The sequence below is a fragment of the Garra rufa genome, chromosome 15, assembly GCF_049309525.1.
Source record: "Garra rufa chromosome 15, GarRuf1.0, whole genome shotgun sequence".
Lineage (NCBI taxonomy): Eukaryota > Metazoa > Chordata > Actinopteri > Cypriniformes > Cyprinidae > Garra > Garra rufa.
The window spans coordinates 29,749,853-29,776,451 of record NC_133375.1 but is presented as its reverse complement, the minus strand read 5'-3'; the positions used below and the strand labels follow the sequence as shown (position 1 = coordinate 29,776,451).

Below are 26,599 nucleotides of genomic sequence, written 5' to 3'. Positions count from 1 at the left end.
CACAATATCCCACAGATTCTCTATGGGGTTCAGGTCAGGAGAGTTGGCAGGCCAATTGAGCACAGTAATACCATGGTCAGTAAACCATTTACCAGTGGTTTTGGCACTGTGAGCAGGTGCCAGGTCGTGCTGAAAAATGAAATCTTCATCTCCATAAAGCTTTCCAGCAGATGGAAGCATGAAGTGCTCCAAAATCTCCTGATAGCTAGCTGCATTGACCCTGCCCTTGATAAAAACACAGTGGACCAACACCAGCAGCTGACATGGCACCCCAGACCATCACTGACTGTGAGTACTTGACACTGGACTTCAGGCATTTTGGCATTTCCCTCTCCCCAGTCTTCCTCCAGACTCTGGCACCTTGATTTCCGAATGACATGCAAAATTTGCTTTCATCCGAAAAAAGTACTTTGGTCCACTGTGTTTTATCAAGGGCAGGGTCAATGCAGCTAGCTATCAGGAGATTTTGGAGCACTTCATGCTTCCATCTGCTGAAAAGCTTTATGGAGATGAAGATTTCATTTTTCAGCACGACCTGGCACCTGCTCACAGTGCCAAAACCACTGGTAAATGGTTTACTGACCATGGTTTTACTGTGCTCAATTGGCCTGCCAACTCTCCTGACCTGAACCCCATAGAGAATCTGTAGGATATTGTGAAGAGAAAGTTGAGAGACGCAAGACCCAACACTCTGGATGAGTTTAAGGCCGCTATCGAAGCATCCTGGGCCTCCATAACACCTCAGCAGTGCCACAGGCTGATTGCCTCCATGCCACGCCGCATTGAAGCAGTCATTTCTGCAAAAGGATTCCCGACCAAGTATTGAGTGCATAACTGAACATAATTATTTGAAGGTTGACTTTTTTTGTATTAAAAACACTTTTCTTTTATTGGTCGGATGAAATATGCTAATTTTTTGAGATAGGAATTTTGGGTTTTCATGAGCTGTATGCCAAAATCATCAATATTAAAACAATAAAAGTCTTGAACTACTTCAGTTGTGTAGTAATGAATCTAAAATATATGAAAGTCTAATGTTTATCAGTACATTACAGAAAATAATGAACTTTATCGCAATATGCTAATTTTTTGAGAAGGACCTGTATTTCTGAGTTTGTTTTTTACAATTTTACAAAAAAGTTTATTGTCTCGCATTTTAACTTTATAACTGGCAATTGCAAGTTTATATCACATTTCTGAGGGAAAAAAGTCAGATTTGTGAGTTTTTATCTAATATAAACTCACAATTCTGACTTCTCAGAATTGCTTGATAAAGAGAAAAAAGTCAGGAAGTTTTTTTCTCGGAAATGCGAGTTTAAATCTCGCAATTGACTTTTTTTCTCAGAATTGTGAAATTTAAAACTTGCAATTGCGAGTTATAAAGTCCAGTTTAAGGTTAAAAAATACATGTTCTCAGATTTCTAAGTAAAAAAGTCACAATTGTGAGTTTATATCATGCAATTCTGGCTTAATTTGCAATTCTGAGAAATTTATATCTCACAATTCTGACTTTGTAATTTGCAATTGCGAGTTTATATCAATTCTGAGAAAAAAAAATCTGAATTGTTATCTTTATCATGGAATTCTGACTTTTTCTCAGAATTGTGTGATTATAAACTCAATTGCAAGAAAAAAATCTGATTCTGAAATCTTTTTTCTTGGAAATGTGAGTTTATATCTCGCAAATTTGGACTTATTTTCTTACTATTGTGACTTTTTGCTCAGAATTGTAAGATATAAACTCACAGTTGTAAGTTATAAAGGCCAATTTTGAGGGAACATTTTCATATCATCACATTGCATATCTTGCAATTCTGAGAAAAAAAGTCACAATTGTGAGTTTATATCATGCAGTTATGAATTCATTTCTCAGAATTGCACGTTTATATCTTAAAATTCTGACTTTATGACTCGCAATTGTGAGTTTATGTATTTATTTTTAATTTTTTAGTCGGCTTCCATAGTTTTCCACACTGATAATAAGAATATTTCAATCAGCGTATTAAAATGTTTTCTAAAGGATCATGTGACACTTGAGACTGAAGTAATGACTTCTGAAAATTCAGCTTTGTAATGACAGAAATAAATTACAGAAGTTATAATTTTATAATATATTAAAATTAATAAAACGGTTAGTTCCATTCCTCAATTCTGATTGGTCAGCAGCTGTGTCGTATTCATGATACGGCACTGCTATGACCGCTTCACTCAACAGTTTTGTGTATCATTGAACCCCCTTAGCAACCACCCTTAGCAACGTAAACACAGCTGCAGCAGTTAGGGACTACTTTTTACAGCGGAAGGCAGTTAATGATTTTACTTTATGAAAACGTACAACTTAATATATATAAATATATATTTTTGATTTTAATATTTTTATTGTGTGGTAACCGTTTTATAAAAGCAATAAGGTACGAGAGGCCGTGCTGTATCATGAATAAATCACGGCTGAAGGGCGTTGTTAGGCACGACGCGAAGCGTCTGGCTATCATGTTATATTTACAAATATTTTCTCATTTAAGTCTAATTAGTGTCATAAAACTTAACATAAAGTCATAAAGAATCAAATTCCTTGAGCTTGCATTCATTTCAGCAGGTTTCAGTATCGCCCCCTGATCTAAACAGTAGCTACACTGTTTCTTAAGCTAATTTCCCCGCTTGACTGCACATTGAGCGTTTGAGCACTTCAGCTTTTGAGTGTTTAGAATCAAGCAATAGGCTTGCATCAGTAAGGGCCTGATCTCTCACGAGTGGCTTTAGTTTGCTAACCAGAACCAGAAAGGTTCCCACCGACCCGTGCCAAGTCAGCGGCCACTTCGTTCTTCAATCAGAAGAGCTTACTGTGAGGCACCAGGGATATCCACGCTCTCTCATACATGCTGTCTCCCAGCGGAGCACAACCTTGACAGGTGAGACAAGACAAACTGGGAACAGAGCACTCATCTTCATGAATCTTCATTCAAAAAGGATGTGGGGGGAAAAAACTCCATCTTGATCTATTTTGTCTCCAGCCGACTCCTGGAGGATTTGTGTCTGTTTGAGCGCAAGGATCTCCTTGCCTCTGAAAGCAGCACCTCTGTTGCACGATTTGTAAGGTCTTTGACCCCTGTAACAAGGATTAAACTGGAACGTGACACTATAGGGTTTGAAAACGACAGAGCTTTTCATGAACCTCGCAGCCTGCATTTAATAACACTATTATTCCATCATCCAAAATGTAACTTTTCAATGTGTGTCAGCAGTGTAAACTTCAAACCCCCAATGGTTTGTTCACATTAACATGATTTTTTTTTTTTTCTTTTTTGTGGTCAAAGCTGCTTATGTCCCATTTAGACCGTCGTTCTTTGATCCTTTTGGTGGTTACTTTCTGAGCCAGACGTAAACTATATGTTCTTTAACATGGAGCACGTCTAGTGAATCATATTCAGAAGAGTCACGTTCACTGAATCATGTCTGCTGTGCTGAGTAAGGACTTACTCATGTCAACTGAGCGATGCTTTGGGATCTTCACAAGTTCCCATGGAGTCACATTCACTGAATCACAGTCAGCATTAAACACTTTGCCTTTATTACTCAATCTGCTACTTTGAAGAAACACCATTTGTAAACACTTTGTTCACAAGCAAACTATTAAGGGTTAGGTCATTATGCTTTGAAGTTGCTGTGAAGTCGAGTCATTGCCTCTTTTGGATAGTGGACCAAAGTTTCCTATACCATCACCCTTGACTCAAAACATCCAATTCAGAAGGCCCAAAAAATCGGTGACACTTTTGCATCGCACGAATCCCTATTTTACTGGTTCTGAGTGGAGGATGTGGTTATAATTTGTTAAACTACTGCTGCTGTGATCAGTGACAGTGTAAGACAGTGTAAATAAACATCTAATTGTAAGTTGTTGTTTACTTTTTTAACAATTTATTATTTTTTATTTTTGTTTGAAATCTTAATTGACCCTTCGCCAGGTGCCTGATTGACAGACGATTTGACCACTGCCGAATCTGATTTTTTTTCCAACAAACAAATCAGACAGGAGAGTAGATTAATGTTGGTGGACTTGGACAGCGGTGTGGATTCGACGTCTTTTCGCGGTTGAACTAAGAAACCTTCTGCGTTTTTATATCACACAATTACAATTGTGACTTTTTTTCTCAGAATTGCCAGATATAAACTCACAATTGTGACTTTTTTTCTCAGAATTGCCAGATATAAACTCACAATTGTGACTTTTTTTCTCAGAATTGCCAGATATAAACTTACAATTGTGACTTTTTCTCAGAATAGCGAGTTTATAGATTTTTATTTTTCTTAGAATTGCGAGATATAAACTCATTGCAGATTTTTTTCTCAGAATTGCCAGATATAAACTCAAAATTGTGACTTTTTCTGCGAGTTTATATCTCACAATTGTGACCTTTTTTCTCAGAATTAGAAGATTTAAACTCACATTTGTGACGTCTTTTTCTCAGAATTGCCAGATATAAACTCAAAATTATCACTCAGAATTGCAAGTTTCTCAACAAATTTTGATTTTTTTTATTCAGAATTCCGCATTTGTATCTTCCAATTGTGACTTTTTTCAATTGTGAGTTTATATCTCACAATTGTGACTCTTTTTCCTCAGAATTGCGAGATATTAACTTTGCATTTCTCACAATTGTAAGTTTATACCCAACAATTCTGGCCTTATAACTCACAAATTGTGAGTTTATATCATGCAATTCTGCAGTTGCGAGCAAAAAAAAATCTTTTTCTGAGATAACTTGCAGTTACCTCCTTTTATATTTCATTCAGTGGCAGAAACAGGTTTTCATAGAAACTGTGTATCCTGCTTTGGTGCTCAAGAAACATCTCTTTTCATAATCAAACAGTTGTGCAGCTTGATATTTTTGTGGAAACCGTGATACTTTTTTCCAGGATTCTTGGATGAATAGAAAGTTCAAAAGAAGAGCATTAATTTGAAACAGAAATGGTTTATAACAATGTAAAAGTCTTCCAGCATCAGTTGTACTTTTCTTTCCTTATTTAGATCCGCTGTGAGGTCGACTTAAGTGTCATACTTGAGCGAGCCAAATGCTTTTCTATCACTTTTGAAGATTAGCTGAACATGAACTTTCAGATGATCTGTAGATCAGCGGCCATACAAAGCTCTTATGACGTGAGAGACGGGCTGTATAGTCACAAAAACGAGCCTGTGAAGGTGAAAGCAGATGATCAGTGAAGGTAAATACCGAAGGGAGAAATTAATCTTGCATATGAAAGATTCCCCTCATTCCTGGAGCCTTAGCGAGCTGCAGCTGGCAGTGATTATAGCATGATTCACTTTAGCTGCACATAGAGGCTGCTTGTAAAAATATGAACAGTATAACTGTTTCCTGAGCTTGTGCTGACAGCAGCTCCCAGGGGGAACGCTGCCGCCGTGCTCTCCGCAGAAACACATGGCCGTATGTCAGATCACAGCCAGCGACTAGATGCATACGAACAGCTTTCCTGCATACGAACACAAGCTAGTCCGCTAACGCTAATTCCTAAACGTATACTTGCTGCATGCCTTGTGAAATATGTTAGCATAGCTTTTGAGGACTTGGCTGTTTGAGAAGAGCCCCATGACTCATGGGGTTACATCCGAGCACAGTTAAACAAAAAAAAAATGTGGATATTTTTTAAGCACTTGTGATGAAACTGAGTCCTTGGAATGTGTATTTGGCTAACAGTGAAAAACTACATAATGGTCTAACAGATGTAACAGCCAAGGAAGTCCTTATCAGATTCTGGGCAAATGAACGATGGGAAATTTCACTCCCACACGAGGACTGAAACATAAATAAAAAAGAATTATCAGCTCATTGGAGTCCAAATTTTACATTAGCGCTTTGCTAGGTCTTAACTCTGTGGATGATGATACAAAAAGGCAATTTAAATGCAATTTATAATGTGTCTGTCTAAATGCACATGCTCTAAAGGTGCAGTCAGAAATTTTTCTTTGTTTAAAAAAGTGGTACTGGTTAAAGCAGTGGCGTTATGTTTAAAATCACTATCATGAGATCATATCACTGGCCAAATAAACACTCTTTTTAAAAAAAAAAAAAAAGTTTTTTAGTTTTTTTTTCTTTTAAAATAGTCAGTATTCTTTAGTTGATATCAAAGTAATGAACAAACATTTGCTGCTTGCTGGTGGGTTGCAAATGATATTAGGGGGAAGGACAGTCTCATTGTAGAGCTTCTGATTGGACAAAATTGTTGTAGTGCAGGAAGAGTCATAAATGTTTTTGCTTCATTTTGCCAGACTGTAAATAATAATGTGTAAAATACCATTCCAAATTTTTCAGCAGCCATTACTCCAGTCTTCAGTGTCATATGATCCTTCAGAAATCATTATGATTTGCTAATTTGGTCCACTACTTAAAGGAAGTTTTCACCTAAAAATGAAAACTACCCCATGATTTACTCACCCTCAAACCATCCTATGTGTATATGACTATCTTCTTTCAGATCAATACAATTGGAGTTATATTAAAAAATGTCCTGGCTCTTCCTAGCTTTACAATAGCTGCGTTTCCACTGTCGGGCCAAAAGCGGGCATGCTAGTGCGTGCCAGGGCCAGTCACGTTTCCACTGTCACTTCCGGTGCTTCCTCAGGGCCAATGGCCCAGGTTTTTCGGCCCGACGAAAACCTTGGCCCAAAGCGGGCCAGCCGGGGCTTGAGGCGTGGTCAAAGTGAAAGGCGGAGTGTGTCTGCGGTAAGATGCGCATTTCGCTGTGTTACTAATACAGGGCTCTTCTAAGCATTTGGGCCGAGGACAATATACAACGCCAATTTGACGGCGTCTGCAGAAACAAAGACGTGATAAAATACATAGTTGCTGAACTCGCAAAGCTAAATATCCAGCGCACCACAATGCAAGTTCGAGACAAGTTGAAGAAATTGCGGGCGCAGTACAAAGCCATAAAAACGCACAATGGACAAAGCGGTGCCCAGAGAAGACACTTACATTAGGCAGATATTGATATGGAAATGCAGTTTTGATGGGCACATTACTTAAATGGTTATCTGATGGGGCGCCTTTTGTGTCCTGTGTAAATCAGGTCCTATTCAGTAATAGTTACACTATTAACTGTTGTTACAGACAACTATGTGATGAAAACATTTAAAGGTTGTATCAGCGATTTCTAGCCTAAAACATAAAGTGTTAAATTCAGCTGACCTTTCATCACGATCCACTCACTGCCTGCCCCATAAATTGTCTGTGAAAAAAACGCGTCTCTCTGGTCAGCCTAGGGTCCGAGATATGCCAAAAAAACAATCGGCACTACCAACCTTTCCACACAAAAACAAACAGTGTTCCAACCAATCAGCGTCAGGGATTTGGTGTTGTGGACTTTCGCTCCGCCTCCCTCACATCCCAGCACCAGTAGGAAAGTCCACAACACCAAATCCCTGACGCTGATTGGTTGGAACACTGTTTGGTTATCTGTGGTGTGTTGATAGCGCCGATTGTTTTTTTGGCATATCTCGGACCCTAGGCTGACCAGAGAGACGCGGTTTTTTCACAGACAATTTATGGGGCAGGCAGCGAGCGGATCGTGAAGAAAGGTCAGCTGAAATTGACACTTTATGTTTTAGGCTAGAAATCGCTGATACAACCTTTAAATGCATGTCTGATTAGTATCTACTCTTATTTAAATTTGGACAAATGCAAATAAGATCCTATAAAAATGAGATCTGATGTATAAGTTTATTTACATCGTCCAAAAAACCCCACAGAAACTCACCAACACACCTTGATAACATGTTAACATACACTGTACCTGTATCTGTACCTAAATAAAGGCATAAAAATTATACTAGAAGTACAACTGTGTAGTTATTTTTTGCAGTAGTGTGTAGATAATATGCAACATTTTGTTTGATGTAATACCAAGTTAGACGAAAGATTTGTGTGTAGGTCATAAAAACAAAGCTTCTTTTCAAGTGATTTATTAATGTAATATGTGACCCTGGACCACAAAACCAGTCTTAAGTCGCTGGGGTATATTTGTAGCAATAGCCAAAAATACATTGTATGGGTCAAAATTATTGATTTTTCTTTTATGCCAAAAATCATTAGGAAACTAAGTAAAGATCATGTTCCATCAGATTTTTTGTCAAATTCCTACTATAAATATATCAAAATGTAATTTTTGATTAGTAATATGCATTGTTAAGAACTTAATTTGGACAACTTTAAAGGTGATTTTCTCAGTATTTTGATTTTTTTGCACCCTCAGATTCCAGATTTTCAAATAGATGTATCTCGGCCAAATATTGTCCTATCCTAACAAACCATATATCAATAGAAAGCTTATCTATTGAGCTTTCATATGATGTATACATCTCAGTTTTGTAAAATTTAACCTTATGACTGGTTTTGTGGCCCAGGGTCACATATATTACAAATATTGCTGCTGCATAAACAACTGCTGCAGAGCACTTCTTACATCAGAACAGACATCACCAACATTACAAGGCATTTCTGCATTCGCTGTATCCGGGTTCCACGTCGCTGTATTGTTCTTTTTCGCCTTGTAGCTAACAAGCTTTCGGCGTAAACGCCGCTGAGCCTCCGTCTTCGCATCTTGGTTTCACTGCCTCATCTTCCACCAAGAAAACACAGAAAGGAGCAAACAAACAGCCGCTTCGGCTCTCTCCATTTTGTTTCTTTCGATGATCACACTACGGTGACTTACTTTCAATCTCCCCACTGAAAGGGGAGGGGTTTCGTGACGTTTGATCCAAGGAGGTGTGTAAAGGGCGGGCTTTAGGTTTGCGCAGCGAGGCAACTGGCTCGATAGTGGAAACGCAGCTTACTTTTGGCCTTGGTGCTTGCGACTCGAGGCCATTGGCCCCGCCCGGCACGCTCTTAGCACTGGCTCGCACTGGCCCGACAGTGGAAAAGCGGCTATTGACAGTGAATGGCTGTTGAAATTTTGAAGTCCAATAAAGTGTATCCAGCCATCATAAAAAGTACTCCACACGGTTCCGGGGGTTTAGTAAAGGCCTGAAGTGAATCGATAAGTTTATGTAAGAAAAATACTCTTATTTAAAACTTTATTAATCACAATCTCTCGTTTCCGCTAACTGTCTACATGTTCATGTTCACAAGAGAGATAATGGGATAATGTAGGATATAGGCAAATGTGATGATGAATGCAGAAGCGCAGATGAGAGAGCAAAACAAAACACCAGGCAAGAATTAGAAGTACTAAAATGCGGCTGTGTAAAGAAAAATGTCTAAGGATTTCAATGTAAGTCTAGAGAAGAACAAAGTAAATGTAGCTTTCTTTGCTCCTGTAAACTAAACTTGTTTCTCATGAGACTAGCATATTCTCACCAAAGCTTACGCTTTGCCTACTTTCTACGTCATCGGTTGAAATGCCACTCTCTGGTGAATGCAAGTACTACAGTTAATGGAAGCTAGAGATTGCGGTTTATAAAGTTTTAAATATGGATTTTTTTTTTCTTACACTAACATTTTGTGTGGAGCATTTCTTATGATGGATGGATGCACTTTATTGGACTTCACAATCTCAACAGCCATTCACTGCCATTATAAAGCTTGGAAGAGCTAGGACATTTTTTACTCAGATTGTATTTGCCTGAAAGAAGAAAGTCATATACACCTAGGATGTATTTGTTTTTAGATTTTATTTCAGTTTTTAAAACAATGTAAATATCTTTACTGTCATTTTTTTTTCTACATTTTTTTTGTGTAATGACCAAATAAAAGTATTAATTTCTTAAAAAAAATCTTGACTGAAACTTTGGAATGGTAATGTTTATCTAAAAGCGAATTTTATCAGTGTTTAGGTGCAGACTAGCGTAGTATATTGTTGTGTACAAACTCTAATATTTATTCCACGAGGTCTTTTAAGTACTAAAGTGAACATTTGAAAGTGAACATTAGCAAGACCAAACAATCAGTAAAGTGCTTTCCTTTGTTCATGTCCTCTGTCCTCCCATATCTTGCATTATAGCAGTATATGTCCTCATAATATCTCTCCACAACTACATCATGACAAGCATCTGTTTGTCATACTTGTGTTTAAACAGGCAATTTTTTTTTTTAAGTTTGTTTTTGTTCTCTGTTCATTTCTGAAATTCAGAATATGACTCTTTGATGTGTGCACTAAAGGCAGAAAGCCTTGACTTAGGGGGCAGGAACGACTTCACAGGGCCGATGGGTTGGCACTCCGAGTCTCGCTGGAACTTGGTTTTGCATATTTGAAGACTTGCTTGTGACAGCTGCATCTAATGGCACTAACAAAGCCTTTATTTGTTCCATTGTGTGCAAGCATGAGCAAGCTATCATAACTTCCCCAAAGCCATCACAGTGTACAGTAAGTCAGGGGCATGTTATGTATAAGTGGCATCTGGAGTGAAGAATGGGCTTGTACTCAATCAAAACCAGGCTCAGGACTTTCCATTAACATGCTTCATCCTTTTCCAATTCTTGTTTTAGAGTAAATAAAAAATAAATGAATAAAATAAATAAATAATGTTTCACTTTAGGCTATATGACTCTTTTTCTGATGTAATCCTCTCAGATCTTTCTCAGGGTTAAAGGTAGGATGGGGTAAGCCTATAAAGTAATATCCACAGGACTCATATCATATAAATTGTATACTCCTATTTGAAATTTTATAGTATTTTTTTTGGCCTGCTTATCTTCCACTATTAATCTTAATAGTTAACGCTTACTTCTCTCTTCCAGGTTATCCGGAGCTTTGCTGTCTCCAGGGATCAGTCTGCTGAAGGCCGCTACGTCTCCTCCACCAACACTAGAGAAGCAACAGAACTCCTCTTCCAGCCAGCAACACCTCCACACTCACCATAAACCCTACACCGCCTTCCACAACCTGCCTTCAAGTGAAGGTACGAGACGACCTGTGTTTGTTTGCTCCGATTTTATTGGGTGGTAGTCTTCACACACATTAAAAGTCCAGCACTTCCTTTTAGGCTGATTTAAAACAGCATTGTAAAAGTTTTTTTTTGTTGTTTTTTTTTTACAAGAAAATACTGTTTGAGCATTTCTACTTCAAAATTGTGTTAAATTCAGTGTGTTACATTCTGTTTCTTTGTTAATGACCCTTCGCAAAAACCCACCCTCCCTAGTTACTGTTGCTATGTCCGACAAACAATGCTGCTTTCACACTTCACTGTGAAAAATACATTGCAGAGCAAAGAGGGAACTGACAATACGCCGACAGACAAGACAGAGCAGGTTACTTCTGGTATGAAACAAGGTCTCAGCTTTAAAATGTTGTCATTTTTTAAAGAAATTCAAACAATAAATACCGTTTTGTCACGACAGATCACTGTATTGCATTATTATATCAATTGACACGTGAACCAATCATCTTATTTACTTAAAGCATGAAAAAACATGGATGAACATCAGAATGTGTTTTATTTCAACTGTGGAAAGTTGTCAATGCACACAATTTTTCAAGTTTAAGTCCACCGAAGTTAATCTACTCTCCTGTCTGATTTGTTTTTCGGACAGAATGGTGGATTCTGCATTATGATTCATCAGATCGCCTGTCCTACACCAAATATTTTTGGTGAAAGTGTTTTTGTTGAGTATCATCATTTATACATCAGGCTTTTATGGCTCATAGAAGTTTTATTTAGAGGCCCAAACTTTGATGTAGTTGCTCATATTTGAATAACCAAAACATAAGATGAAATTGAGATTGATGAGATTGCAATGTAAATCAGTGAGATATTGATGATAACAGTATAGCAGACTACTTACATAAAGTGCATGAAATATCAGTCTGCACTCTGTATCTCCCAATAATATGTCTTAGAAGGATGATATTTAAATGCCTTTTTTTATGATTAAAGCTCTGTAGTTTTTATTGTGTGAAGGGGCAAAACATATCCAATACAATAATGATTAAGAGATGGACAAATAAACATTCCTCAAAGTCTGATGTATCATATTTGGTACTCACATTTTAGCATGAATTTTCTTAAAAATGGTGTATGGATAATTTTTGAACATTTGAACGTTTTTTATTTATTTATTTTTTTTATTCAGTTCGGTAAGTGTTGAAATATTCCTAACAATATAAGTTATTCTTAAGTTTGCATCAGTAAAGATTTCACAGCTGAAAGACACGAGTACCATGATCTGAAGAGGGATGTTTTCAGAATTATACTAAAATGACTTTTACTTGGTAACAGCATGTTTTTTTCTGCAAAGTATCAAATGTATCAAATATAGACTTGATAGGGTTTAAATGCATACAGATAAATTGTTTATAAACACTTCAGTTTTCCATAAAAAAAAATAATTGTTGATTTTGATTTTATAAGGCAGCATTAAAGGATTAGTTCACTACCAGAATAAAAAAAATCCTGATAATTTACTCACCCCCAAGATATCCCAGATGTTTGTCATTCTTTCTTCAGTCTAAAAGAAATCGTTTTTTGAGGAAAACATTCCAGGATTTTTCTCCATATAGTGGACTTCAATGGGGATCAGCAGGTTGAAGGTTCAAACTGCAGTTTCAGTGCAGCTTCAAAGGGCTCTACACCATTCGAGCCGAGGAATAAGGGTCTTATCTGGTGAAACAATTGGTCATTTTCTACAAAAAAAAATATTGCATATACTCTTCAATCACAAATGCTCGTATTGCTCTAGCTCGACTTCACACATTACATCACATTGTAATGTCACACGCGGTTAGTTCTTTGCATGTACTCTGGTTAAAAAAGCAAGGATAGGGTGAAAAACTAATTTTCTTTTCTAACTTCAAAATTGTTGGACATCATATATATAATTTTTTTTTTTTTTTTTTGGATGAAAAAAGATAAGACCCTTATTCCTCAGCTGGGATAGCGTAGAGCCTTTTGAAGCTGCATTGAAACTGCAATTTAGACCTTCAACCTGTTGATTCCCATTTAAGTCCACTATATGGAGAAAAATCCTGAAATGTTTTCCTTACAAACCTTAACTTCAGAAAAAAATGTAAAATTGAAGAAAGAAAGATATGAACATTTTTTTTTTCTGGAAGTGAACTAATCCATTAATAGTAAAGATTTCCTGAGTAACTGCAAATAATAAATGTCAAAATTCTTACAGTGTTCATGCCCTGCATTTACTCATGACCTATTGGAATATACCTGTTTAAAATTCTCAGCACATGAGTGTTTCGTGTCAAAGAGAGTCCCATCAGTATGAGGATTGGCGTAGTCTCTGGAGTGCTGTGTGCGTTAGCCAGAACATGTGGGCTGAAAGAGACGCCTGGAACCACAAGAGGAAGCTTTTTGCTCTAAAACCACCCAGTCCAAAACAGCTAAGCTGTCTGTCAAAAGAACTGCTGTGAAAGAGAAATGCTCAACTTCCCTGTCAGTACACAGATGTACATGTGTGTACCACCTCAAATCCAAGACCCCCTTCTGAGAGAGACTACTTGTTTAACACTTCTGGAAGCAAACCCGGAGAAACAGGGGAATCGTCCAAAAATAGAAATACAAACAGGAATGCAGGCTTTCTGTGGTTTTTGCTGTTGCTAAAGAGCTATTTTAAGTTTTGAACTTTTGAAAAAAGCCACATTTGAATGACATTTTATTCTGATGTTTTACCTTGTGTTTGGGTGTGTGTATACAGATTACCGTGGCAACTTTCAGAGTTGTTTCCATTTTGGTGATGGCTACAGAATGGACCAGTCCATCAGTGGTGGTCATCAACCTGCAGATTCCCACAGCTTCAACACAAACCCACACAACGGCTTCCACATGAGCTGTTCCACCAGCACCTCTTCCACAGGTATACAAATACCCTTCTTTAAAGGGACAGTTCACCCAAAAAATGAAAATTCTCTCATGTTGTTCCAAACCCTTAAGACCTTCGTTTATCTTCGGAACACAAATTAAGGTACTTTTGATCCAAGAGCTTTCTGACCCTGCATAAACAGCAATACAAATACCATGTTCAAGGCCCAGAAAGGTAGTAAGGACATCTTTAAAATAGTCCATGTGATATCAGCGGTTCAACCTTAATTTTATGAAGCTACAAAAATACTTTTTTGTAAGCGCTCTGATTTCATCAGAAAGATCTTAATTTGTGTTCTGAAGATGAAGGTCTTACAGATTTGGAACGACATGAGGGTGAATAATTAATCACAGATTTTTTTTTTTTTTCAAAGCGCAGTCACATAAGTCAAATTTTGGCATAATTACTGACAATAAACAATTTTTGGCCAAAAGTAGTGTAGCATTGTATAAAGCACAGCTCACAAAGTCACTTTTAAACCAAGCAGATTTCTGTTGGTCAATACTGCAAATTTGTGACCAGCCTAAACCTTTGGGGAAAATCTTTCTCTTAGTGAAGGTTCAAAACTCTGCTTTTGACATTAGAGCACTATATCAGAGTTTGATTCATTTTTTCCAAAAGCAGTTGAATTTTTTTATACTGGCACTAAAATAATGTCTATTATTTCTTTCAAATAAAATAAAGTATCTGTTGCAGAACCAAAAATTAAAACAAGATGCTTACTTCACAAAGCTGTTTTTAGCCATCACTACTTTTGCCCTGGATTTAGTAATGACTGGATAACCATAAATGTAATTAGAGCCTCTACCTCCACAGATTGTTTATTTATTAAGTAATATCACACAATTAAGCACAACTGATTGTCATTATACATTAGCTTTATTTCCGGACAACATTACCAGTAATAGACAACATGGTTAGAAACAGGTCAGCTGATCTGGCTGGTAGTCATTTTTCTTTCCCTTCAGAAGCGACTCACATGTTTCCCAGAATACAAAAGTTCAATTTTCTTGATCTTCAAATTTAAAAGTTTTCACCCCCTGGCTCTTAATGCATCGTGTTTCCTTCCAAAGCATCAGCGAGCGTTTGAACCTTCTGTAATAGTTGCATATGAGTCCCTCAGTTGTCCTCAGTGTGAAATGATGGATCTCAAAATCATACAGTCATTGTTGGAAAGGGTTCAAATTCAGAAAAATGCTGAAAAACAAATTAATTTGTGGGACCTGAAGGATTTTTCTGAAGAACAGCAAGCAGTTTAACTGTTCAGGACAAACGAGGGACTCATGAACAACTATCACTAAACAAAAAAAAAAAAAACAGCTGTGGATCATTCAGGTAACAACAGAGTATTAAGAAGCAAGTGATTGTAAACTTTTGAATGGGGTAATTTTTATAAACTGAACTTATTTTCTCTTGTTGACTATATGTAAATGTCTTTTATGTGAAATATCTTATTCAGGTCAGTACTACATTAAAAATTGCATGCATTTTGTATGATCCCTCTTATTTTGGTAAAAATAACATTTTGCAGATTCTGAAATATGTAAACTTTTGACCTCAACTTTAATTACTAGCTAACAGGACATTTTTTTTGCACATTCTCAAAATGTAATACAATTATAACACATTATTCCTTGTTTCTTTTTCATAATGCAAAGGTTTCAGCTTGGTACCGGACATCATAGGATCAGGTTGCCAGTTCTCACCAGGCACAGAGGAGAGTGTTTTCTTTCAGGTGGGCGGCTTCGATCGTGGCTTGAGCCAAATGTCATCAGTGTACACAGAGACATAGGACCAGCTTAACACAATTGTCTCCTTTCAGACCAAAACTTTCTTTTCCTACATCAAACTTTTTTCCTCAGAATTCATCCTTTTTATTTCCCTAAAATGCATGGTTGGATCACCTCATTGGACTGAAATATCTGCTTTCTTGACTAAGCAAAAGCTGCTATTCCACAACAAATGAAGGTTAAATGATGAGGGGTTTATGTTGTTAGGTGTTTATTGGTGGATGTTATGAAATTGCGCTTTTTTCACAGTCTTTTGAAAGATGTTGAAGGTCTCATGAGATACTCCCTTGTCGTCATCACGGCATCACTAGCCTTAATAAATCCAGCTGGTCAGCTCAGATCCTGTTGTGACTTTGGAACAGTTTGATAGAACTTCAGAACCACCACAGCTCATCAGTGATGAGTTCCACATTTCCCTCTCAGAGCTCTTTTTTGAATTTGTTGGCTGTTGTGTTGGAAACAATTATTTAGTGTTGCTGTGTTTTGTCAGTGAATGTTTGCAAATGTTTGTATTGCTTTGTCATTTGGTTGTCATCATCCCAGATAAACAGAGTTCTTTATTTTGTAACGGTTGATGGCTTTAATATCTACCACACTTTCAACATATGTATAAAATGTACAGTTTGTTTAATATTAATAATTATGTCAATCTCTGAATCTCTGAAAATAAATGACTCTTGAATATTGCAGTCTAACGCTCATTATTGTATGTTTTAGATCTGGTAATTATGTTGACTGTTTAACTAAATAAATATGGTGTTACTCAGACTCAAATATCATTAAATTCAGTTTAAACACTATAAAATATACTGGGGAATCAAACTGCAAGACATTCTGCAAATTATTCGCATATGTTCCCTTTACTTTTTTTAAGTTTATTAGAACTAAACCTAGCCATATAATGAACTGAGCAAAGAAACCTTCAATTTAATAAGCGATTGTAGACTATTTTTGGGGAGAGTCTGCCCCCTTTTGGAGAGGAAGAGAATCCCACTAATCAAAACTCAAATTTTAAGATAAAGGGATAGTTCATGTTTCCAATAATTACTAAATATCATAAATGAGACCATAGAAAACAGCACCCCAAAAAACTTGAGTAGATATTGTTTAATATAATCAGAGCTCTCCACATTCAGAAGTCTTCAACTTTAAGTTTTAAGAACTGTATCACTTTTAGTTTTATACAAGTCCTGAGAATATAATTATTGAATATAACATTGAAACTTTAATCACCATATTATGTACATGATTATTTAAAATTTAATTTAGACTCTCAAAACTTGAGCTAAATTGACAGTGACAGGAATAAATAGAAGCCCCCACCCACCCCCCAAAAAATAGTAACAGTAAATTCTAACATAAAAGTGCAGTTAGTGTGGGATACAGACATTATCACACAGATGATTAAAAGTGCAATATGTTTTAAACTGTATATTTCAGGGGAAAAGTAACATAAAGCCAGCAAATTTTGTTAGCTGATTAGGAAGTAGCTAGATAAGAAAAACCATTAAATTTGATGTTTCAGATATAGTCATTTTCACCCGTAAATGTTCATACTGTAGAGCTCTGGTAATATTGCTTAAGTCTATTTGCCTTTCTTGGCTTTGATCTTGCGGAGGTAGAACTCCAGTTCTTTCCCTTCCAAGATGTATCCGTCTGCTCGGCCACACTGGCCAGGCCTGGACGCAAGACAGGCTGAGACAGTAGAACAGTAAAAAAACAAACTTAGAAGACGTCTGACTAGCGTTGAAAAAATGAATGTGAGACCAGTTTGATAATAAAAATGAGCACATCCTGTGATATTACTAAATCAGTCAGCAAGGATTGGTGCACATACTGTAATGTTTATTTGCTTTGGACCACTGATTGAATGGACTCTAGCTCTAGGTAATGCTGTTGGAAAAAACAACCTCTTGCCAACCATCAGTATAGGAAAGTGGAGATGATTGTGAATGGAAAACTCACCGAGAAGCTTGCCCTGCAGGAACTGATCCTCCAGCAAACTGCTAATCTTGCTCTTCTTCCTGCGTCCATCAATCTTCTTCTGAACCTTCTTTGACCGTTTCTTGTTCAAGACCTCCTCCTCTTCTGGAGTCTGAGGGATGAAGATACATATGTAAATTTACAAAGGCAACTCCTCAAAATACTAGCCATCTCGTATTTCTTTTACACACTTAAAAGAAGGTTTAGATTCTGGTGCTGTACATAGTATGGCTTGTTGGAACTACTGTAGGTCCTGGTCTTTAATTGTATATCTGAACTGAATATTAGAGCTTAATTAGAAAACAATGCTGGTTTATTCTTGCCATATTAACGCAATGTGCATCTAATATGCAATTTAAAGTTGAAAGGTGTGTTTACATTGCTATCAATTAAATCACTGCTCGTTTGTTAATATTATGGCAACACAAACCAGCAAAGCCATTACAAGCTCATCAGAAACCTTGCATTGTAGCAACCATGTAAAGATGACACATTGGAGCTTGTGGTTTTGCAAAAGCTTGTCATTTTATGTGCAATATGCATGCAAGAGTTCATGAACAGTCTGAGCTGGCTTAATCTCTATTAATAGATATGCCTATCTATTTATACTGTGAGATGTGAAATGAAAGCCTACCAGCTTTGCCCCTTTCTTGCGTCCCAGTGGAATGGCGTAGTAGCGTTCATACCACTGCCTGAACGGTGTGCTATCCACCAGAATAATGCAGTTCTTCACCAGGGTCTTGGTTCTCACAAGCTCATTGTTGGAGGCATTGTACACAACGTCAATGATCCTGGTTTTGCGAGTGCAACCTGTGAGTTATATAGAGACAAAAATTACATGTACTTTTAATTATTGCCCAAAAAAGAAGAAAAAATGCAGAGAACTTCCAGAGCAGGATTTCACCAATGTCATGTTTGGATTTGCTCGCAGAGAATAAATAATTCACATGGCATGTGTAAAAACTGAAAAATTGTCCATGCAACCCATGAGACAGACATTTAAGAACAGGTCAATTCAACAGTTTTCCCTGCGCAAGCAAATTGTTTTGTTTAACAGTGATGTGTTACATCAGAGACTTCACGCAAAATTTATGAGAAAATTTCCAGGCACCACTTCCATGATCTCAGTCTAAAGGCATTCCATGGTTTTAATACTTCTAAATGCACTGACTCAGTGTCCTGACAACCAATGAAAATATTAGTTAGCAAGGGAAGTTAAAGGGATTGAAAATGCACCAAAACACACCGATTTTGCCTACACATTTAGCAAGTAAGTAATTCAACAAAGCTGGTCAGTTTGTAGTCCTAAAACTTACAAACTTAAATGGGTCATTACATGAGAAATCAAATTTGCCTTGATCTTTTGGCATATTAGAAGGCTTTGTGCCATTAAAACATCCTGCAAGTTTTATAGCTTAAAACGTCCTCCTCATTATAAACAAAGCAACTTATTTTAAAATGGCTTGTTTGGATCTGAGGCGCAAGGTGACGTCACCCAGGCACAAACATTTGCACAAACACTGCCTCCAGAGCAAGACATCGGCAAACAGTCTGTTTTGTAAATGAGCGACAGTGTCATTGAGAGTTCACAAAGAAACATTTGTTGAGAGATGAAGCAGTTCTAGATCTGACTGCAGCTGCATCACAAACGATAAGTAAATTATTTCATAATGCTCTGTCTGGAAATTAGTTTTTTTAATCATGTTGTCAAAACACTCACATGCTAAAGCGAGGGGGTGTTGATACTGTTTCCTATGCATTGACATCAGCCAATCATAACAGTGGCCAATTCCTGACAAGTCTTTAAAGTCCCACCCCTTAAAAACAGGTTGTTTTATGCTGTGTGTACACCAAATGTGAAGCAAATATTCTAGTAGTAGAATATTTCCAGATTGCTCCCAATTAGGGGTGGGCGATATGACCTAAAATTAATATCACGGTATTTTTCATCTTTTGAACGGTGCCGGTATAATATCACGGTATTACTTTTTTTGGTACATTTTCGGAGAAGTAGCCTGTCCTGTCCATTTAGTATGTGAATAAAGTTAATCTTTTCATAATATAATAAGTATATGGTAGGTATCCTTATCAAAAAGAGACATGGGAGAGTATTATGCATTCTCAACATATTTATTTTGCAAAAAACCTAAAGATCTTACTTAACAGTGTACAACAAAACAAAAATTATTTTTTTAAATTTAATTTCTGCAATATTTAAAACCTTTAAATAACTGGGGGAAATCAACCCATGGCAACAGTTTAAAAGTAGACCAATTCTGTGGGGAAAAACGCGGACTTGGCAACCCTGCATCCAACATGAGCTGCTGGAGTTAATGTCTTTGCACACGTGAGTACGAAATTTTCGTCCGACATTTTTGCACGTTAAAAAAAATACAGGTTATGTTAATCGAGTTTACACACTGCCTCTGAAACTTTCATCCGTCATAAAAAAATTTGGATCATGTTTGATGTTCTGCATTTTCACATCCATAATAAGCATTTTGATAAGGATGGCGAATATGAGAAAACTAAAAAAAAAAACATACGAAAATCGGACTCAGTGTACAATGACCTTTAGATTTGAACGATCACGGGTCGAAAGTAAAGAGAGATGACAAAAATAGACTGGAGGATTTGTTGCAATCTTGTACTCACTGACAAATATCTATTATAAGATGTGCTGCTCCCTTTACAAAATCGAAAGTAAACGTAAACAGGCCGGTCGCGTTCGCCTCGCGCCTGCTCAATTTGTGATCCGCTGTGTAAATCCTTTGGCCGGCCGACCGGGAAAAGTCCCGGTCGTCCCGATTGCCACTCCGCCCCTGGTATAGGCTACAGGGCCGACCTTTCTTCACGATGTTTCACCAGCCGTTGGCCACTCCCCTTTTACCTACCACCTGCAAAGCTGATACGAATATGTTTTACTTTTTTATTTACAACAAGATATATAGTATAAGGACAGGTATTCAGACCACAACTGAACGTTTGAAGAAAATTTAATGTTTTAAATATACCGGTATTGACGGTATTAGAAAATCCATGTCGTGGCGCTATCTCACACCGGTGATGACTATGACACCGGTGTACCGCCCACCCCTACTCCCAATAAATGTTTTTCGTGCGTTTTTTTTTTTTTTTTTCTCGAGTTGAAATTTTTCAACTTGCGCGGATAACACCATATTGTTATTCACTGCAAACGAGCTACCCAAATTGTGTCATTCGAATTGCCTGGTGCGAACTATTCACATTTTTGGATTGACTTTGTATGATAACTATGATTGCTGCTTTGTACCTATTGTGGAAGTCCCAAATTCGCCGGAAAGCCAAACACTGACGTGTCTGGGTTCACAGCACCATCCAGAGGCAGATAATTATTAATCCTGCACTGATGTGTGTGTTATGTTTTACAACTGTATATACACTGACATCATTTTTTTTATTGATAGCAGCATCTCTGTTCCCATGCTATTAAAATACAACTACCATTACAACTGATCTGAATAGTTTTCTATGCTCCAGATCATAAATTCTAAGCTACAATAATGCCCTCTTCCATTTTCTGATACAACCAGATGTGTTAATAACCTTTTTGCTGACTGGCTTGGGCGAGAACGTGAAATTTTCCGCTCGAGTTAAATTTTTTTTAACTTGCATGAGATGTGACTGCAAACACATTGCACATCCAGCACAAATTCACCTCTATTCGGGTCTTTGCATTTACTTTGTATGTAATCTACTCACGTGGATAATTAAATTCGCTTTTTGTGTTCTCATACCAAACAAGAAAGTGGATCACGTCACTCTCTCTAGTTTACTTGCAGAATGTTTTTCGTTTATTAACATTGTAAGTAAACCTCAAGGTACATACACTGTAAAAAAAATTTACAGTGAATTTAATGGTAAATTCCCTTATATACGGTGAAAAACTGTATTGGACATTACATGTAATTTTCCGGTAGTACGCCATTTTTGGAAGTTGTAAAATTTACAGTGAATAATCGGAATTCCCAGAATTTTTTTTTTGTTGTTGAAATAATCTTATCAATTTTGTATATTAAGGTTGTATGTTACTCCTAATGTTGTTAAATAAATGTTTTTTGCATTATTTCAGTTTCATGTGTGTTAAGATGATAGTGTTTATTGTTTGTGTGAATGACATATATGTTATGTGTTAATATTTAAAAGCTGCTTGTGATGAGCTTTGGTTCATCATGTGACTTTCTCATCACTACCTGCATTTGGTGGTTATCAATGTATTACAAAGGTACAAAACAGATTTCAGTACTTTATTAGGTTGGTATATTAACATTATATCAGTTAATGAAATTACGGTATTTAACTTTAAATTTAAGATAAAACTGTAAAACCTAAAATGTTGCTACCTTTTTTTTTTACAGTAAAATTCTAGCAACCACAGATGCCGCTTTTTTACCGTACATTTTATGGAATCCTTTTTAGTGTATTACTATAAAATAAGAAATCTGTGTCATAAACCCTTTCATTTCTTAGTGGTAATGAGATGAATGTAAAAAGTAACACATAAAAGATTATGTGTAATAAATCACAATAACTGAGTATGTAAATATGAATTGCTTTTGGAGTTGAAATAATAGGGAGGAGAAAAGAAAAAGAAGAAAGGGAAAAGAAAAAGAAAAATGATGTGAGTGTGAGATGTGCACTCACACTCAGAACCCCAGGCGAAGTTGCCGCTGTCCAGTCTCAGTGCGCGGTATTTCTTATTGCCTCCCCGCACACGCACTGTGTGAATACGACGAGGACCGATCTAAACAGTTAACAAAATATTATTAAAATGATTTTTATGTACATTTTATGTCATTAACAACATGTTGTATTGAACCACTTGGCAATGTAGACCGTGTCTCTGCAGTCATCAAAACCACATGAAATGACGCACATATCCTGATTATTTTTTGATGCGCGTCACAACAAAACTCTCGCACCTTTGTGTTTGCAGCAGGGCGGCCCAGTTCATGCTTTCTTTTTTTATGGTGGGGCTTCCTTTTCCCTCCAGTTTTACGACGCTTGTGCCAGTTATCCCTGGAGATACCTGAAGAGAACAGGGATGAAAAACACTAATGAATTAACAAATTACATGCACCTACGTCTAATGTCATTGTTTTTTTATTCCTAATAAGAAATAATGTTCTGCTGTTATTTGCAGGAAATAAACTGCGTACGAACTGCAATGCACCTGTCGTGGATATTGCCCAGCTTGATTTGAGTATATGGTTTAATTAATCCGTCATTTTGAAGACTGTGTTTGTAGTGCAAAACTGAAACTGGACTAAACAGCTGATTACAGCGATAAGCGGTAAGTACAGCAAAAACGCAAGTCTGAGCTAATTATTCACACATCAAAGATTTAATATATATTATGGACATACTGTGATGGTAAATTTAAGGTTTATATAGTGTTAACAGGGCTGAATAAAGAACTGCGTAATTGAGTTTATTCACTCCATGTTACGAAATACTCACCCATTGCTGGGTGCCTTCGACGGTGCTAATTATCGCGAGAATTTGTGCGAGAACATGTCTGAGGCAGCTGCAGCCAAAATACGTAAATAGTGCCATCTAGTGCACTTCACTATTGTTAGTAAAGACAGTGTACAAGACAGTATAAAGCCATGCAAAACAATGAATAATCTTCCACCTGAGAGTTCAAAATGAAATTACACTTTATTTACAATTCAAGTTATTTCAGTTGATGACATAAAGTTCCATAATGCAGAAAATAATAAGACATGATAAGTAATATTAAAACCCAAATTAGATATGAGGTCAGTGGTTTTACCAAATTTTCAGTCCTGATGCCTTAATATAGCTGCACTGCTGAGATTAGCAATGGATAAATTAGTCTATCAAAGGACGGGTGATTCCTCTGCATATCATGTGGACCAACTCTGTTATAACTTCTTGCTTTTCCTGGTTATATAGCTCTGGTAGTAAAAGTTGCTGAAAAGTAAAATGAGGCTGACGAGGTATGCAAACACAACTATATTCATGGAATCAGGGAAGTCACACTCAGTGAAGAGGTTGTATCCAGTGTGAATAGTCAGCAGGACAAACTGGACCTGTAATGAGAGGTTATTCAACAGTACTGTTTATGTGTTGTTGTTTTTTATTGTTATGGATTACTATATTTATTTGGATTTTTTTAATTCCAATAATTTTTTAAACAAGTGTCAACTGGCCATCTACTAAAAGGGTGTCTGTATTGAGAAAATGTATCTTAACAAACAAACCAATACAAATTTGAATAAATCAAACAAAAGACTCTGATAGACTGAAAGTGTCTTTTCAAATGACCAGATTATTAATATGTGTGTGAATTTACCAGCTGAAGTGAGGTGAGATAGCGCTTCCACCACAGATATTTCTGCATGTGGGGCCCCAGGGACGCCAGGCCATAGTAAGAATACATCACGATATGAACGAAGGTGTTCAGCAGCCCGATAAAAAATGCTGAAAGAATAGGCAAAAAAAAACAAAAAAAAAAACTTACATTTAATGAGCATTATATGTGATATAATGTTAACAAAGATGAAAAGTTTAGTCTTTCAGTTTATTAGTTCAGTGTTTTGAATGTGTGTATTTTTACTATTAATTATTTAATCTTAGACATATTTCTGACTTACATTGACCTCCTGCCAAATATTTAACTCCTGCCCACCAGTTGAAGATCATAGTTCCATGATGATACACATGCAGAAATGTGAGCTGGCTGTTCTTTTTCCTCAGGATAAAAAATATCTGAATGTGGAAATTAAGAGAGAAAGCATCTGTCTTTGAACTGCGGTCTACAACAGGTGTAAATACAGTTGAGGTCAAAAGTTTACATACACCTTGCAAAATCTGCAAAATGTTCATTATTTTACCAAAATAAGAGGATCATATAAAATGCATGTTATTTTTTACTAAGTACTGACCTGAATAAGATATTTCACATAAAAGACGTTTACATATAGTCCACAAGAGAAAATAAAGTTGAAAAAAAATTACCCCATTCAAAAATGTACATACACTTCATTCTTAATACTGTGTTGCTACCTAATTGACCCACAGCTGGGTTTTTTTTTTTCGTGACAGTTATATTTCGTGATGAATATCTTGTTTGTTCTGAACAGTTAAACTGCCTGCTGTTTTTCAGAAAAATCCTTCAGGTCCCACAATTGCTTTGGTTTTTTAGCATTTTTGTGTATTTGAACCCTTTCCAACAATGACTGTATAATTCTGAGATCCATCTTTTCACACTGAGGACAACTGAGGGACTCATATGCAACTTTTACAGAAGGTTCAAATGCTCACTGATGCTTCAGAAGGAAAAAAGGATTCATTAAGATCAAGGGGTGTAAACTTTTTGAACAGAATGAAGATGTGTACATTTTGCCTAAACATCGTTGTTTCCTTCTGGAGCATCAGTGTGTGTTTGATCCTTCTGTATCGTACAGTCATTGTTAAATAAATAGGGTTCAAATACACAAAAATGCGTCTGTTCAGGACAAACAAGAGACTCATGAACAACTATTGCTAAACAGAAAAACAAAACAAAAAACACCGCTGTAGATCATTCAAGTAACAAGAAAAGAATCAAATGTATGTAAACTTTTGAACGGGGTCATTATCGATTCAATTATTTTAGTAAAACCACCAGATTCTGAAAGGTGTATGTAAACATTTGACCTCAACTGTATGTGTAATGATTGTTAAATAAGTCAAACTTACTGTATCACTAAGCTCAATGACTTTAGAGAAGAAGAACCACCAGCATACACTGGCCATCTAAAAGAAAAGTACAGTAATATTTAGGAAACAAATGCATGTTTTTATTGGTAATGTAATTATAATGCAAAAAACAATAGGTAAATTTAAGTATAATTTTTAAAACAGCCATGATTCCCTGACCACCAGTAAGCTAAACAAAAAACTAAGACAGACATAATCACCCTCATTCCTAGTGGACTGGGGCTGTAGTCCACAGGCTGACACAGATAACTGTAGTTTGCCAGCCAAGATGTGACCAAGAACTGTGAAAAAAAAAGATTTTAGATTTGATGACTAGGGTATTTTAACACAAGACTTGGACTGAATTAGATTATGTATTGAAGTACCTCATGGAACATGTAAATGGACAAACCGATCATGGCAAAGTTGTACACTATAAGCACTGCTTTTAGGTTCACTGGTTCTTTGTGTTTCATAAGCTTGGGCCCGATCCAAATAATAACAAGATAGCACAAAAATATACAGATGATCGGTACAGGAGAGTAGACTAGAAGCCATGGGTCCGTCCGCTTGTCTGAAATAACATTATAGAAAAAAATGAGATCATTATATTCATATTTTATCAGGAAACGTTTTATGCACTCGCACACAAATACTACTCCATGTAGATAGTACAGTAAAATACAAGGTATAAAATAAATCATGCTTAAAAACTTATGAAAAAATAAATCATACCGCCATTCTCAAGAATCCAGCGATGCATGGATTCCATTCTCTGCCATGTTGATTCCATTGTGGACGCTAATATAGGATTGCTTTATAATAAAGAAGTCTGGAATAGCATTTACTGTAGCAGAAGAGAAAACACGTAAAAAGAAGAGTTATAAGATCTGACATGCAAAGAGTGCATACCTTCTTCGTTGGAAACAAGTTTTGCAACAAACTGATTTGAGGCTTGGTCTTTGAGTGACATGTCAAAAAATATATATTGTGCGGTTTCATTATCAACAATTATCTTATTATCCGTGTTTGGATTATTTTAATTTGCAATCAACATACATTCACCGGTGAACTTACCTGAGGAAAGTACAACTTTATCGCACTCTGTTGAAGATTTTAGTCAGTCAGCCCCACAGTTAGATGGGAACTTTGAACTTCACACAAACACACCAATTGTTATGCAGGAGTACACATAACTATTGGAGAAAAACTGGACTAGTAACTTTGGACTACACCTAGTTTTCAACTCGCATTTCAGTT

At 36.6% G+C, this 26,599-nt stretch overlaps 3 protein-coding genes across 3 annotated transcripts in view; 1 reads left to right on the top strand and 2 right to left on the bottom strand.

Moving 5' to 3' along the window:
• glis1b (GLIS family zinc finger 1b) overlaps window positions 1–16,036 on the top strand; it is a 107,212-nt gene extending 91,176 nt beyond the window's left edge. The window contains exons 9-11 of the mRNA XM_073819262.1: window positions 10,749–10,909; window positions 13,656–13,814; window positions 15,479–16,036. Of these exons, the coding sequence (XP_073675363.1) occupies window positions 10,749–10,909; window positions 13,656–13,814; window positions 15,479–15,612 (454 nt within the window). The 3' untranslated portion in view covers window positions 15,613–16,036. The remainder of the gene's footprint in view (window positions 1–10,748; window positions 10,910–13,655; window positions 13,815–15,478) is intronic.
• Window positions 16,037–16,702: 666 nt separating this feature from the next.
• On the bottom strand, window positions 16,703–23,127 carry rps8b (ribosomal protein S8b). The gene is made up of 6 exons (XM_073819261.1): window positions 23,093–23,127; window positions 22,555–22,661; window positions 22,277–22,376; window positions 18,228–18,403; window positions 17,576–17,705; window positions 16,703–17,305 (listed from the first exon to the last, which is right to left on the bottom strand). Exons 1-6 carry the CDS (start codon window positions 23,094–23,096, stop codon window positions 17,196–17,198), a joined length of 627 nt encoding a protein of 208 aa, XP_073675362.1. The 5' UTR covers window positions 23,097–23,127; the 3' UTR covers window positions 16,703–17,195.
• Window positions 23,128–23,274: 147 nt separating this feature from the next.
• Window positions 23,275–26,560, bottom strand: elovl8b (ELOVL fatty acid elongase 8b). The gene is made up of 8 exons (XM_073819260.1): window positions 26,417–26,560; window positions 26,075–26,186; window positions 25,726–25,913; window positions 25,561–25,641; window positions 25,340–25,396; window positions 24,253–24,367; window positions 23,952–24,079; window positions 23,275–23,688 (listed from the first exon to the last, which is right to left on the bottom strand). Exons 2-8 carry the CDS (start codon window positions 26,130–26,132, stop codon window positions 23,521–23,523), a joined length of 795 nt encoding a protein of 264 aa, XP_073675361.1. The 5' UTR covers window positions 26,133–26,186; window positions 26,417–26,560; the 3' UTR covers window positions 23,275–23,520.
• Between the last annotated feature and the right edge of the window lie 39 nt (window positions 26,561–26,599).

Coding starts and splice junctions, on each gene's coding strand:
- elovl8b (XM_073819260.1), bottom strand. CDS start 26,132: ATGGAATCAACATGGCAGAGAATGGAATCCATGCATCGCTGGATTCTT. Junction 25,642..25,725: donor CCATTTACATGTTCCATGAG/GTACTTCAATAC, acceptor TTTTTTTCACAG/TTCTTGGTCACATCTTGGCT. Junction 23,689..23,951: donor ATCTCACCTCACTTCAGCTG/GTAAATTCACAC, acceptor CTCTCATTACAG/GTCCAGTTTGTCCTGCTGAC.
- rps8b (XM_073819261.1), bottom strand. Junction 22,377..22,554: donor GCCCTGCTGCAAACACAAAG/GTGCGAGAGTTT, acceptor TTAACTGTTTAG/ATCGGTCCTCGTCGTATTCA. Junction 17,706..18,227: donor GCAAGAAAGGGGCAAAGCTG/GTAGGCTTTCAT, acceptor TTCATCCCTCAG/ACTCCAGAAGAGGAGGAGGT.